Source organism: Trichosurus vulpecula, chromosome 5 (assembly GCF_011100635.1).
Source record: "Trichosurus vulpecula isolate mTriVul1 chromosome 5, mTriVul1.pri, whole genome shotgun sequence".
Lineage (NCBI taxonomy): Eukaryota > Metazoa > Chordata > Mammalia > Diprotodontia > Phalangeridae > Trichosurus > Trichosurus vulpecula.
In genome coordinates this window covers 283,073,501-283,089,484 of record NC_050577.1, presented here as the reverse complement: position 1 = coordinate 283,089,484, position 15,984 = coordinate 283,073,501, and the positions used below count along the sequence as shown (strand labels likewise).

Here is a 15,984-nt window from a genome sequence, read left to right as displayed (position 1 = left end):
AAAGCTGTTGTAATGGAAGGGAAGAGTGGGTATGTGAAAGGGAATGAATGAACCTTGCTCTCATTGGATTGGGCTTAAGAAGGTAATAACATACACACTCAATTGGGTATCTTACCCTACAGGAAAGGAGGGGGGAAGAGGATAAGAGAGGGGAATTGATAGAAGGGAGGGTAGATTGGGGGAGGAGGTAGTGAAAAGCAAAAACTTTTGAAAAGGGACAGAGTTAAAGGAGAAAATTGAATAAAGGGGGACAGGATAGGATGGAGGGAAATATAGTTAGTCTTTCATAACATGACTATTATGGAAGTGTTTTGCATAATGATACATGTATAACGTATATTTAATTGCTTGCCTTCTCCAGGAAGGTGAGTGGGGAGAGAAGAAAGTAGAGAATTTGGAACTGAAATTTCTAAAAGCAAATGTTAAAAAAATTGTTTTTACATGCAACTGGGAAATAAGATACACAGGCAATGGGGTATAGAAATCTATCTTGCCCTACAAGAAAGTAAGGGGAGAGAAGATATGGGTGGGGGAGTGGGGTGATAGAAGAGAGGGCAGCCTGGAGAAAGGGGCAATCAGAATACATGCCATCTTGGGGTGGGGGAGGGGAGAGATGGACAGACAATTTGTGATTCAAAATCTTGTGGAAATGAATGTTGAAAACTAAAAATAAATTTCAAAAAATCAGAAACTCTACTGAATGACCAACTATCAATCAGTTCATTTAAAAATCTGCCAGAGAGAAAAATAGCAACATAAGTAAAGAATAAATTTTAATTGGAAAACAGCCTTAACACTTCGATGAGAGAAAATATAAGATTTGTTTCTACAGAACATTTGTGATGGACTGTGATAGCTTCATGATCCCTTGTAAAACAAATGGCCAGCAATCTAATTTTTCAAAAAACCTGGTATTTGTGCTGCAAGAATAAAAGTATTAATAATATCTTGATCATGTGATTACTCAGCTGATTAGGTACAATTGAACAGAGTGAAGAGGAAGCAACTCGGGTGCAGTGTACAGAATGCAAATGAGGATTTGCACATGTATCTGACGATCCCTTGGGAATCAGCTCTCACTTAAATATTACTGGCAGATTGAGAAACTGCATAAAGTTTTGTTTAGTAAGATCTAGATGTAATTGTTGCTTGAATACCAAAATCTTGTGTACATGATCGTGATGATTTCAAATCACTACAGAAACAATCTATAATGCTTTAAATGTGTGTATGCTTGTTGTCACAGAGAAAAAAAATATATTTGGAATAGAATTGGGCAACTATTTACTGCTTAAAAAGTGCCATTAAAGAACTTGTAGTATGAACCCATTGGATCATCATCATGAACTTTCAAAGGGTTCATAATGACTTCACTAAATTATCCTGAATCTAGTTTGTAGCATTTGACTTATTTACATAAAAAATACATCAATCTGCCTTTTAGAAAAATAGAAAACAAATTGGAACAATATATTTATTCTTTTTTGTGGGCAATTGGAATTGAGTGACTTGCCCAGGTTCACATAGCTAGTAAGTGCCAAGTGTCTAAGGTCAGATTTGAACTCAGGTGTTCTAGGGCCAGTGCTCTGTCAACTGTACCAACTAGCTGTCCCCAATACATTTATTCTTTTGATATTCTAATCTCCCTAAGTTATGTACCTGATTTATTCTTAGTTATGCAGCTTCCTAAGAGTAAAATTATGTTTTTCCAGCTAGGTTTAACTTATTCTAGCTATACATATGTTTCAACAATCTGGCTAGCAGCTTCTGTGGGGGTGTAGGAAAGCACAGGTTCTTTTGATCTGCTTAACTAAGGAGAGCAAGGTGAAGGGGTTGACAAGCTCACTTTAATTCAGCATACAAGTATCAGTCACTTAGTTCAGGGGAGAAGGCCAGCACCCTGAACTTCAGAGCAACATACAAACAAATTATAAACATCAACAGACAGACCCAATACAGATTCATAGTTACCAACATCTAGGTTCAGCCCGGGAGCTCAGAACAAGGGCTGGCCCAGAGTCACGCGCCACCACTGCTGTAAGGAGGAGCTCCAAAGAACAAACAGCCAACCCCTGATTTTTATATCTTTTTCAGCATCAGGGGTGAGTCACACATGCAACTCACCCACATGACCTAGAATCCTCACAGAGAGGCAGACTTAAACCCACGTGGTCTAAAGGCCTCTGCTCTCCCAGACGTGTAAACTAGGCCCTCCCTGGAGTTAGCCCCACCTTGGGCCCCACCTTAGTTGCCAACCCACACCCACTAAGGTTTTACACCTAATAGGGGTTTGGGTCTGGGGCTTAGCACCTAGTAAGACTCAATCAAAGACACTGAATTAATCAAACGAAACAAAGGCCAAACTCTTCAAGGGCACTTGTTGAACTAAGTGCTAAGGAGCCCATTTTGATTACCAACACAACATATTACTCTAACATCAATAGAAACTCACTAGTGTCAAGTAGGGCAATGTCAGTTTACATGTATGTGTGTATGTGTGTGTAGATAGATAGATAGATTCTTTAATATTATACTTCATTGCCCGGAAGATAGATCCATCTATTCAGTCAAACAATCAGTCAACAAACATTAATGAAATAGTTACTCTGTTCTAGACACTGGGTAACTGGGGTTACACATAACAAGCAAGAAAACAAACCAGTCCTTGTCTTAAAGGATCTTACATTCTAATAGAGGAGAGAATATATTTGTCATTGGTACATACAAAATACATAAAGAGTTTTGGCCTTAGAGGGAAAAGCACTAACCCCTTAAATGACAGGGAAAGTCCTTTTATTAGAAGTGGTACTTGAAATGAGACTGAAAGGCAGCTTGGGATTCTGCCAACTAGAGGTTAGGAGGGAGAGCATTCCAAGTATGAGAACAGGTACAGCAAGGGCCAAAATATCTAATTCAGAGTTCCATGTATGAGGAATCTCAAGTTGGCCAGTATGACTAGATCACAGAGTTCAAGGAGCAGAGTAAAATAGGAAGATTGGTAATGTTGTGAACAGTTAGCTTCAGATGCCAAGCAGAGGATTTTTTTGATATGAGGTAATGAGGGGTCACTGGAGTTAACTGAGGAGTGGGATAACCCTTTGGTGGCTCTATAAAAGGGAATGGGGAGAATACTATTACAATAGCCAGGGGAAAGGTTATGAGGGCCTGAACTAAGGTGATGAGACTTGTGTGCGTGGAGGGAAGGAGGAATATTCAAAAGATATCATGGATAAAGAAATAACAAGATTTTGCACCTGAGTATGGGGATTGAGGAAGAGTGAGTAATTAAAGACGACAATGAGATGATCAATCTGGATGACAGTAAGGATAATTTTGCCCTTGACAGTAATAAGCTAACTTTGGAAGAGGGGTGAGTTTGGGATGAAGAAGGGGTGGGTTAGTGAATTCTGTTTTGAATCTGTTAAGTTTAACCCCTGAAGACCTGACCTTGATCCCTTATGTGAGAGGGTTGCTTCTGGCCCGTGTTGCTACTGTCCTTCACTGGGTGGGAGCACTGTGCTCCTTCTGAAAACTGACTCTATACCAAGGTTGGGTGCTGCAGGCCAAAAAGTCACTGTCCCTGGCTGGCCTACCACAGATGAGGTCAGTAACTCCACAGATGAGATCAATAACTGCCACATGGGATGGATCAAGCAACTCCAAAGGATCCTAGATGATCATGCCAGAGCCTCCCCTTCCTGTTAGTGGTGATCTCCAAATACAGGAAATTCCTCCTGCTGCCAGCTGGTCCCCATTGAGGAGCTCTTGGCAACTCAAACTCACAATGGTGCCACCAAGATGAGGAATGTCTAGCTCAGGATCACTGTTTCAACAATCTGGCTAGCAGCTGCTGTGGGGGTGAAAAACCAACAACAACCAGCTCACAGAACTCTGCAAGCCCAGGTTCTTTTGATCTGCTTTACCAAGGAAAGCAACCTTAAGGGGTTGACAATCTTACTTTAATCCAGCATACAGACATCACTCACTTAGTTCAGGGGAAAAAGCCAGCACCCTGAACTTCAGAGCAAATACAAACAAATTACAAACATTGACAGACAGACCAAATACAATTCATAGTTAACAACATCTGAGTTCAGCCCAGGAGCTCATAATAACAGCTGGCCCAGAGTCACACGTGCCACTACTGCTGTGGGTCAGAGCTCCAAAAAAGGAAAGCCAACCCCTGGTTTTATATCTTTTTCAGGGTCAAGGGTGCGTCACACATACGACTCACCCACGTGACCTAAAATCATCACAAAAAATGCGACTTAAGCCCACGTGGTCTAAAAGCCTCTGATGTCACAAACACGTCACTCAAACCCATGTAAACTAGGCTTTCCCTTCAGGCAAGGAGGTCATCAAGGATTCCTAATTTAATCAAGGAAATAAAGGCCAAACTCTTCAAGGGCACTTGGTTGAATACTATAGTAAGAGCCCATTTTGATTGCCAAAACAATCACTCACCTATTCCATATTCCATATGTTCCATTTGCCATGTACAAGCAATAGTCATTTCTGCTGAAGTTGGAGAAGTGCTCATGCGGCCTGAGCTTTGTGCTTTGCAGGAGCCCATTACTGAAAGTTCCAGAGAGCCAGTTATAGTTTACAGTTTGGGGTAAGAGTAGAAATTTTTTAAACAGATAATATACTCCCACCTGTCCTTGGCCAATTAAATGGGGAACAATTGGCACATTTGTCCACATCCCCAATTCCAGAGATGCCTTAGGGGTTCTGAGGAAGATCAGCACTGTCCTTTCAAATTTTTTCCCCAATGGCTTACACTGAAGAACCACAACGAAATCCATGTGACAAAACTGTGGTTGGTCTCCCAAATTCCAAATTAAAAAACAACAAATCTCAAGAAATTTCTTCAGCACAATTGTTAAATGGTCTTAAAAATTCCAAGAATCTGCTTTGGTTTTCCTTGTTTCACTTTTGCATTCCCTCATGAAATCAGTCCCGTTCATATATAATCACAGAATTGAGGCCTATTGGTTGGGCTGTATTATCATTTCCAAAAAGTTATTCGACACCAGAGAGTTTACACAAATATGACTCCCTTAAAACTGGGAGGAGTCTCTTTCTAAGACACCTCTCCACCACCCCAGACATTTGGGTGATGATGACTACTAGCCTCCAGTTCCATTAAGGTCAGAGTACAACTATTATTTCTGAATTTGTCCTTTTCTACTGAGGGGAAATCTTTTTCTCCATCTCAAAAAATTCACTCTCTGTAGCATGCTTTGAAGGCAAACTGAATTATAAAGAGATGCCTTAGAGGCTTAAATGACTGGGCTGAGACAGCCCAACATAGCCAGAGGGCCTAAAACAGTTTGCCACTTATCTTCAAGGTATACTTCTTCAGAACACAGAGCCTTCTCATACTGTTCTTTCCTTGCTGAATGGCCATAGGCAGTTTATTTTATAATCTACCAGGCGTAGAGGTGAACCTCACAATAAGCAATCATCTTTTCTAGAGGCACCACCAAAAGTACTACAAGAAACATCCAAGGCTGAGCCCATCTGGGCTCACTCACTATCCTCTGCCCTGCTCATCCCCTACTTAAATGAACTCACTATGTTCTAACTCTGCATCACCATGCAAACTGATCAGGGCTGGGTTTGGTACAAAGGGGTGAGTTGGAGCCAGCTCAAACAGCATCAAGAGAGCTGATTGTTAAATTTTCAGTGTGAGCCTTATACCTCAAAAATCAGCAAATACTGCAAATTAAGGCTTGATTTATTATTTCACTGATTGTCCAGACTTAAAAAAGTGATAAAGAACATGTTAGATAAATTAAACTTAAATGTGTACTGACATCATCATCATCATCATCATCATTATTATTATTATCATTATCATTATTATTGCCAGTTGTTAAACATTTACCAGCATACTCTTGCTTGTAGGTCACTCACCATTTAACAAAAGGAGATTTACTTAGCCCTAGCAGGAGGAGGATATTGAGTAAGCATAAGTGTTGAGAACTCCTGGAATTGATTCAGTTAAGCAAAGTTCCACTCGAAATCCACTTGCCAAGCATCGTAGAGCCTGTCTAGCTCCCTGTGGCTATTTTGTATTCAGAGGATGAGAAAGTGATATCAACAGACTGAGCTTTTACTCCCCTAAGCCAAGCAAGTCTCAGCAAATGTCTCCATATGTTTTAAAGAAAAACTAGCCTAATCTCCATTGGAGGGGATGGGTTAGGAAACTGTTCCTACGACAACTGCCTAATTAAAAAATAAAACCATTTAGCCATTTAGAGCAATTGTAAATAAATTGGAGAAATATACACTTTACTTATATATAGATATATGGAAGAGGGAAAGTTGGTGAAAAAAAATAATGCTAGCATCACTTGATTAAACTACAATTAAATTAATTTTCCTCACAGGATCTTTCTTAATCATTGTCTGAACCTGAAGTTCTTTTCCTTACTCAGTCCTAAGGGGAAAATTTCTTTAATTTTTTTTAAAAGAAAATCTATGTATCTCTTTTTAAAAATAGATAAACATCTAATAAATTGATAAGAGCAATTGCTTTTCAGAAATCATGCCTGCAGAGGTAGGTATAAACTTGCAGAATAACATTTTCTAGGAATCAAATTTCTGAAAGTTTTCTCCTATGTTTTAAAGCTTTACTTAAAAGATTTAGACAAACATCTCATAAATATTCAATCATAAGACAAAGCCTTTATTTATTATGACTAGAAAGCACAACGGATTTGACACTTAACTTTTTATTTGCGGCTTTCACTCAGTGAGCCTGGGGGTGAAATTATTGATCAAGTCAATCAATAAGTTTTCATTGTACACTTTCTATGTGCCCAGTGTTGTCCTGGGTATATAAAGAATGTAAGGTATAGTCTACCCTCAAGAACCTTACAGACTAATTGGAGATATAGATATGGAAAATATAAATACAATTAAGTACTAAAGTATGGAGTATTGGTTTCACATAGAGAAGGAATTCAATTTGTTTTTTGGTTCTAGAGAGCAGAATAAGGAGCAATAGGTGGAAACTGCAGAAAGAAAGATTTCTACTTAATATAAAGATTATAATTCTTTTAATTATTAGGAACCTAATTCCTAACAATTAACACTATCTGAGAGTGGAATAAGCTACCCCATAAGGTAAAGAGTCCCCTGTCATTATAGATCTTCAAGCAGAAGGTATGATCAGTTATTAAGAATATTTTAAAAGGCATTTATGTTGTAGGTGGGGGTTGGGGCAGATGAACTCTAAGATTCTGTGATTATGACTAAAAGTAAAATAGGAGTTGCGAAAAAGGAAAGATTAGTGTGGATTGGAATAGTAATAGGTTATTAGAAACTTGTGAGCCTCGCACTAAGAACTATGAATCAAAATCTGTGAAGTTTAAATCTCCTGGATATGCTTCTTAAAGTAAACTCCTGACAAAGTAGTTTGATAATCGAAGACTAGCCTTCCCTTTTTCAGATGAAATTAAATAGAAAAGTAAATTAAGAAACAGTAGAATTCATTTCTGAATAAATGAAAAATTCTTAGTCATTGATAACCATCATATTTAACAATAACAACCTGCTCCTGGGTTGGGGTACTGGGCCCTTTCCTTCTCCACTAAGGGACCCTCTGCTCTGGACCAACACATGCAATAACCTCCTTCAGTCCTAAGGAAGACTTACTACCTAAAAGAGAAGTCAAGCTGCTTATCTTACACCCTTTTTCTTTTTATGTCCCTATCCCTGGGAAAAATTACTTAAAACTTAGCTTTTGCCTTATGTGTAGGGCATTCCTAAAAATGGTGACTAGAAAGGTAGTGGGGGTTACAATGTAGCTCAGGTATAGGAAAGCTATTTACTTATAAATGTTTAAGATACATAAGGTCTACATGCTCATATGAAAATGAACAGAGAAGCAATGAATAGAATGAACAAAAGCAACAATGTAACTTGCTGCTCTGCTGTCCTGGGAAGTTGATACCTTAAAACTTAATAGTCATGATAGCTAACATAATGCAATTTGCAAGACTGCTGAAGTGACATTTTATATTTCATTTTGAAATAGAAATAATCCTCCAAACGATTATCTCTAGGTCCAGGTCTTCTGGAAAGCCTGATCAGGAGTTGAGCCTCAATTCCAGCAGCTCCAATGTAGAACTTTGCGGCCACTCAGCAATGGGATCTTTGACCTCTTTTTTTTTTTATCTTTGACCTTTTAAAACCATAAGGTTGCCTCTCTAAGATTAGAAAAGGCCACCTTTGGATCACCATTTGGTTACCTATACTCAGGAAAGAGGCAGGCAGGGGCCCAAAACCCAAGTTCAGGCCCACAGTATATTTTTGGTGCCATTTCTCCAAGGTGGAGGGACGATTATTAGTCCTCTCCACCCAATCCCAACAGGGATAGACTCAAATGGTCCTGACACTATTTCCAGCGGGAGAGAGAAGAAAGATCAAGGGAAGGTTGTTTCTTTTTTTTATTATTCTAAATTTCAATTTTCTTTAATTTTATGAGTTTAACAGATATCAACAAGCACAAACATTTCCTTATACAAAAGAACAAAAAAAGAGAGGATTTTATATGACCTGACAAAACATATTATATACAGCTTGGGTTTTTTAAAGTATATATTAAATTCAGCATGGCCTCTCCAACACCACAACCCTGCTTCCTTATGCTCTCATGTGTGTATTTTTTTAAAAAATGTTTTATTTATGGTCTTTTATTATATCATGATCACTTCTGCACTCAATCCTCCTGACAAATCTATCCCGCCCAATAAAAATAATCCTATATAACAAAAAAGTAGCCAAACAAAACAAATCCACATATTGGACATGCTTGAGAATGTTCGTATTATTCCGCACCTCTATCATCGATGCTAAGATTCATCATAAGTCTTCTGGAATTATGGCTGGTCTTTGAATTGGTTATAGTTCTTAAACAGTGGAGTAGTTATTGCATAAATTCTCCCCCTCCTATTTCACTCTATGTCATTTCATAAAAGTCCTTCCAGGTTTCTCTGAATCTTCCCCTTCAGTAATTTCTTGTTGTGGAATAACACTGATTATTCATTATAATTTGTTCAACCATTTGCCAATTGATGGACAATCATTTTTCTCCATTTGTTATTTCTGCTATAATAAATTTTGCTATAATATTTTATGCATGTGGATCATTTCTTGTGGATCTTCTTGGAGCATATGTCTAGTAATGGTATTGCTTATTTAAAGGTACAAATTCAAAGTTCACTGATTTTTTGGGTATAGTCTCAAACTCATTTATAGAACGATTCAGAGAACTCATAGTTCTACGTTAGTAGCCTCTACAACAATTGTCATTTTCATCATGGGTGTGAGTTGTTTTAATTTGTGATTTTCTAATTATTAGTAATTTTCAACATTTTTTCATGAAGTAGTTGGCAGTTTTTCTTTCTTCTTTTCATAACTTCCTATTCATGTTCTTTGACCACTTACTCATTGGAGAATGGATCTTGTTTTTTTATGCTTACATCAATTCCTTATATAATGTGGATATCACATTATCAGAGAAATTTGTTACAAAGATTCTTCTCCCTAATTAATTATTTCTGTTTTAATTCCATTAATTTTGTTTGGACAAAACCTTTCCAACTCTATATAATCAAAACTAGCCATTTTTATCTCCCATAGTCCTCTTTAACCCTTCTTTGGAAAAGAATTCTTTCCCTATCCATAGCTATGAAAGGTATCTCCTTCTATTTTCCTATAAATTTGTTTATGATATAACTTTTTAAATCTAGGTCACATATCTATTTGGACCTTGTAGCATGCAGTGTAAAATCCTGGCTGTTCTAAATTTCTGCCTGACTACTTTCCAAATTTCCCAGTTGTTCTGTTGAAGAGTGAGTCCTTATCCCAATAATTGGAGTCTCTGGAATTATTGAATACTGAGATACTATGTTTCATTGCTTCTGGGTCTCACATACCTAATTTGTTTCACTGATTAACTTCGTAATTTTTAATCTGTACCAGGTATTTTTTAGGATTATTACTTTGTTTCATGTATGAGATAGTATTGTTAAGACTTCTTTCCCAATTTTTTTCATGATTTCACTTGACATTCTTAACCTTTTTTTTGTTCCTCTAGATGAATTATATTATTTTTTTTAATTCTGTAAAGTAACTCCTTGTTAGTTTTATTGCTATAGCACTGAATCTGTAAAATAGTTAAGGTAGAATTATTTTTATCATTTTGACATGAATCAATGTCAACGTCAAATGAATCAATATATTCTCTCTGATAATTTGGTTGTCTTTATTTCAGTAAAGAACATTTTGTATTTGAATGAACTAATTAATGAAAAAGCATTTATTAAGTTCTTACTATAGGTAAAACAACATGCTGAAGGCTACAGATAGGAATAGAAAATGATGATTGTTTCTATATTCGAGTTCACATTCTAATAATGGAGACCATACGTGTGTGCATATATATACATATATATATGGCAGATGGTAATATATCATCCTTAATATCATTTCCACTGAAAAAGTTATATCAGTTTCTCAAGTTGAACCATTTGACAACGCCAAGGAATTTGGTGGCAAACTCTTTTTTTCTAGGTCTTCAGTAGTTGTGAAAGCAGCGTCTTTAGAAGCAGGTGCCAGGCCACATCTTCATAGTGGTTATTTCTCAGGATGATGACTTTGAGGGCTTGGCTAGAAGCAGGGATGTTGGTTTGAGGGGTCCTTTCACTTCAGGACTTTGGAGCTTATCTACCTGTTAATACCACTTAGTCAGCAGTTGATGTTGGTGGTAGCAAAGAAAGTGGGCTCCTTTTCCACAATGATTTTTTATGTCAATGATGGCTGTGGGGCCTGGGCTGGAATCTGGAACAGTAGTCCTGGGCCATTGTTTTTCACAAGGCTCATTCTGGGCTATCTCCTTTAGGGTCCTGAAAAGGCAGGGTTGGTTTGACTTGCCTGGTACATGCTGCCTCAGGATACTTCGTTCTTTCAGCTAATCTGGCTTGCCTTCCCTGTAGTGGTATGATAGTCGTAACATGTAATTCTAGTGTTCGTTGGTAGAGTCACAGATACTTTAAACATTCTATAGCTGTTCTGAAGCTGGTGATTTTTGTGGGTTTATTTTATATCCTGCTATTTTACTAAAGCAATTTCAATTAATCATAGGTTGAATCTTTAGGATTTTCTAAACAAACCATCATATCATTTGCAAAATGGTAATTTTCCTTTCTCATTGCATATGCTTATTCTCTCAATTCTTTTTGATACAATGAGTGACACCTTGGTGTCTTCCATGTCTGATCAAGCTCTAAGTCCTTCTGTGCATGCTTCAGCCCCATTCATGGCCATTGGAACAAATTGTTCTCATCTGCCCATTCTACAAGGGAAAGTCTTCACATGCTTAGGGTAGATGCCCCTAACCCACCAAGGGTTCGATCCCCTGTGGTTACCTTCAACCTGATTTAGCCCATCTGCCCAGGCGTTCTACATGCTACAGGTGAGAGCTGGGTGACAGGTGGGCACCAAAGGTGGATGAGCAGCCCTGACAAGAACTTGGCAAGCCCTCACATCAGAGGTGCTAGTCCTCCCCATACACATCATTTTGTATGTTTACACCCCAAACACACCAGTTTGTAGTGTATAGTCCTTTCCAAATCTAACATTTTCCGTCCCATATAATGGGAATGTGACCCTTGGGCAGGTTACTGTCTTGTCTCTCTGAGCCTCAATTTTCTCATCTAAAAAACATGGGAGTTGTACTAAAGGTCTCCAAGGCCCCTTTCAGCTCTAATTAGCCGCATTTTTCCCTTTTTCTACTAGGATGGGATCAGCGCACCTCCCTCTAGAGGGTGCTGCAGGATATGCAGCAAATACCTCTCCCACGTAACCCAGAGGTAGCTTGGTAAATAAGAGTTGGAACAGTACAGCCCTAGAGAACTCTCACTACCGCAACCCCACCGGTGGGGATTCACCATACTAACCACAGCGTCACACACGCACTCCGACCCAGAGACACAAGTGCGCGCGCGTACACACTCCCCGCCCCCCGCGAGCTGAACTGACTGAAGGCCTGCACTCAGCTGACAGTGGCGCCAGACTCGCAGGCGCAGCCGATGCACGCTTTCTCACCTACCGGGCTTGCGCCTACCCTGACCAGCCTCCCCACCATCCTGAGAAGGGCCTCTAGTGCCGCTGCGCCCTCTGCATCCGGGACAGGATTGGGGGCTGCAGCCGCCCCCAGCAAGAGTCATCTATGGAGACATCGCGGTTGCCGTAGGACCAGGAGAGGCGCCAGGACCTGGAAAGCGGCTCCTGCAGCCGCGGGTCAGGCGAAACAGCGGTAGTAATCCCTGAGGACCACCATGAGCGGGACCAGTGCGGCCCCTGGCCCGGGCTCCGGCCCGACTTCAGCCCCCAGCCGCTTCGCCCATTACTTCGTGCTGTGCGGGATTGACGCGGACAGCGGGCTGGAACCTGATGAACTAGCGGGTGAGTGCGAGGATTTCGGCCCAGGCTTGTTGGGAAGAGGGAGGCGGGGAAGGAAGCCAGTTATTTCCTTTATTCTCCTCCCCGGGTGCGGGCAGAGCCTGAGGGACGCTGGGCAATCACCTCTGCCCAGGTGGATCGCAGCCTCTTCGGGGCGCCGGAGCAGGACGGCCCGCTGCCTTGGCTCCTTTTGGATGACGTCGTTATTTCTACTGCTGGGGGGGTGAAATGTGCAGCCCCCCCACACCCTCCAGCGCCGGACTGCTTAAGCAGCCCCTGGACTATTGATAAAGAGGGGAAGGAGGGCCGTTGATCAGGGAGGAGAGGAGAGATGCTGCGGATCGCTGCGCGTCTTTGTACTGGAGACTGGAGGGCACCTTGCATAGCCTGCCTTGTTTCCACAGGCCTCTGCGGCGGTTTGTTGTAGATAGAGGCAAAAAACGACTCTGGGGAGCTCCTTTAACTCCGGGGCTTTGCTTTAATTCGTGTCCTGGCCGTCACATTTTACTAGTGACACCCCGCCTCCTTTCCCCCGTGATTGACACGTTATTCTCCCCAGCGAAGTTTCGCTCCCCAAAAGTAGTGCAGCGTGAAGGGGACAGAAAAGGTGCCCCCTTAAGAGACAAGAAAGATGACATCTTGGCCATTTACTTGTGGCCAGCTTGCTCATGTTTTCTTCCAGGAAGGTAGCTAACGTGTCGGCAGGGATTGATTATATCACAAAGGGATGTGCGGCTCTATTCAAGCTTGAATATTCTGGGGTTTTTGTGTGTTATTGGCTCTGTGATAACGAAAGGATTAACTTTCGGAATTTTGTGGATTTGGCAAAGATTTGGGGTCAGAGAGCTACCAAAGTAACCTTTGGACCCTTTAGACCTGACATTACGTGATATATTAGATCGCGGTTGCATTTCTTGAACCCTATGCTAATTCAAGTGCTTGAATGTTTTCCTTGTGGTACAAGCGTCTTTTACTTGTTTATGGCGCAGTGCAGGACTGAACTAGGCAGCCCAATGCTGTGGGATGGAGAACAGTGCACAGGAGTCGGGGCTGGGGTGTTAACAATGTGGAGAAGAGTCGGAAGTCTGTATTATAGAAATAGCACAGGTTTTAATTTGAAAATTAACTCACCAAATTCTTTCAGCAAAGTTACATGCTATTTAAACCCAGCTTTTTCCCCAATAAAGCAAGTGTCACCCCCACCCCACCCCCACCCCAGTGAAGCAAGTGTCACAAGTGTCATTTACCCCTTGAACTTTATTTGTGTAGCTGTTAAACACTGTTACATCATAACCTTCCAGATCAGCTTCCAACTGTACCTTTGGACATAATAATGGCTCAGTTTTATATAGGCCTTTCAGTTTACAGAGCGCTTTCCCCCGGCTTGATCTCAGTAACACATGATTTGTTTTTTCTCTTTTAGAGGGGACTTTGGATCAGTGTTAGAAATTTTGACAACAGCTATTTACATTTATATTTTATTCAGGATACATTTCAAGTAAAACTTTTTTTTTAAGCCCACTATGTGCCCAGGTACTGTGCTAAATAAACTCTAGGGATATAAAGAAAGACAAATCACAATTCCTGTTCTCAAGGAGCTTACAATCAAATGAAGGGGATGATACGCAAACAGTTATGTGAAAACAAGATCTAAACAAGCTAAATTGGAGATAATCCACAGAGCAAAGGCACTAACATTAAGGGGGACTGGGAAAGGATTCTTGTAGCATGCAGAATTTTGGCTAGTTCTTGTTGGAAGCCAAGGAAGCCAGAAGGTAGGGATGAGGAAGAGAATTCCAGTAGAAGTCAGCCTGTCAAAAAGTACTGATTAGATGATGAAGTGTTTTGTGTAAGGAACATCAAGGATGCCAAGTGTCACTGGATCATAGAATATGTGGAAAGGAGTAAGGTAAGTAAAGAAACCTGGAAAGGTAAAAAGAGATTAGGTTATGAAGGACTTTAATATCCAAACAAGATTTTATGTCAGATCCTAGAGATAAAAGGGAACATCTGGAGTTTATGGGATAGGGGGATAACATGGTCAGACTTATGATTCAGAAAGATCAATTTGACATCAGGGTGGAGGATGGCTTGGAATGGATAGCTTTAAAGCAGAAAGACCAACCAAGACTATTGAAATAGTCCAGGTGCAAAGTTATGAGGGCCTACCCCACACCGAAGGCAGTTTCAGAGGAGAGAAGGGAGCATATAGGAAAGATGTCAAAAAGATGGAATTGGCAGTACAAAACTTGGCAACAGATTGGATTTGTGGGGTTAGAGAGAAGAGTGAGTAATCAAAGGTGACATCTAGGTTAGGAGTCTTCATGACTGGGACTGGTGCCCTTGACAGTAACAGGAAAATTTAGATAAGGGGAGGGCTTAGAGGGTAATGAGTTCCCTTTTGGACATGTTAAATTAAAATGTCTACAAGACCACCAACTGTGTCCAATAGGCAGTTGGAAATGTGAGACTGGAGGTCAGGAAAGAAGTTAGGGCTAGATAGATTTGCGAATCATTGATATAGAGATGATAATTGAATCCATGTCAATTGATGGTATCATCATAGAGGGAGAAGATAAGAGGGCCCAGGAAGCAAGTATTCTGGAAGTTGATAGAAATTGGCTAATAAATATGAATTTGTCTTTCTGAAAATGATCAAGTTTTTGCTACAATTTTTCTTACCAAATTGTCTCCCTGCCCCCAGAAAGACTTAGTTGACTTTTTTAAGTATAAAATCCTCTTTTTTGCTTCATTTTATTTGTAATATAATGAATTTAACCAAGATCTATTTCCCAGTCTTCAAACCTCTAGATTTTATTCCTTTTTAAAAATGTAAAAATTTTATATTTTATTGATGTTTCGGTTTTTTCATTACATTTACAAACTAATTCATGAGATGTCTCTTGTAACAAAAGTAAAATAGTTAAGTATAATCAATAACACCATGACTTCATCTGAAAGTGTATGCAACATTTCATATTTGTAGCACCCCCATCTCTCTTTTTTAATTAAAATAAGTCTTTTCTTTCCCTCCTAATCCCACTCCATTGAAAAAAAAGGAAAGAAAGCAACAAATATTCATAGTCAAGCAAAACAAATTCCCTCAGTGGCTGTATACAAATCTCTATCTCTATCTATATATAGATATACATATATATCATAATTATGTCAAGGTAGTTGTTCTGGGTTGAGAAATGAGGCAGAATAAGACATATTTGTCTATATCTATGTCTATATATCAGTCTCATTCTATTACTCATAACAGTATGAATCATCAATCTTCTGGTCATTGTATTGATCATGGTTCTTACAGCTTTAAATGTTTTCTACAATGTTTGTATAAATTGTTCTTGATTCGACTCATTTCATTCTTCATCAGTTTATAAAAGTACTTAAGATTATTCAGATTAATAATATTGATGTTATAGTATAAATTATTCTTATGGTTTTATTTTACTTTTTATCAGTTTATGTAAGTTTCCATTTTTTTTAAATCATCTATTTCCT

General features: G+C 39.5%; 1 protein-coding gene across 1 annotated transcript in view; it reads left to right on the top strand.

Moving 5' to 3' along the window:
- The first annotated feature begins 12,057 nt into the window (after positions 1-12,057).
- The window catches only part of DENND5B (DENN domain containing 5B), a 219,489-nt gene continuing 215,562 nt past the window's right edge, over positions 12,058-15,984 (top strand). Inside the window, exon 1 of the mRNA XM_036759004.1 lies at positions 12,058-12,480. Within this exon, the coding sequence (XP_036614899.1) occupies positions 12,354-12,480 (127 nt within the window). The 5' untranslated portion in view covers positions 12,058-12,353. The remainder of the gene's footprint in view (positions 12,481-15,984) is intronic.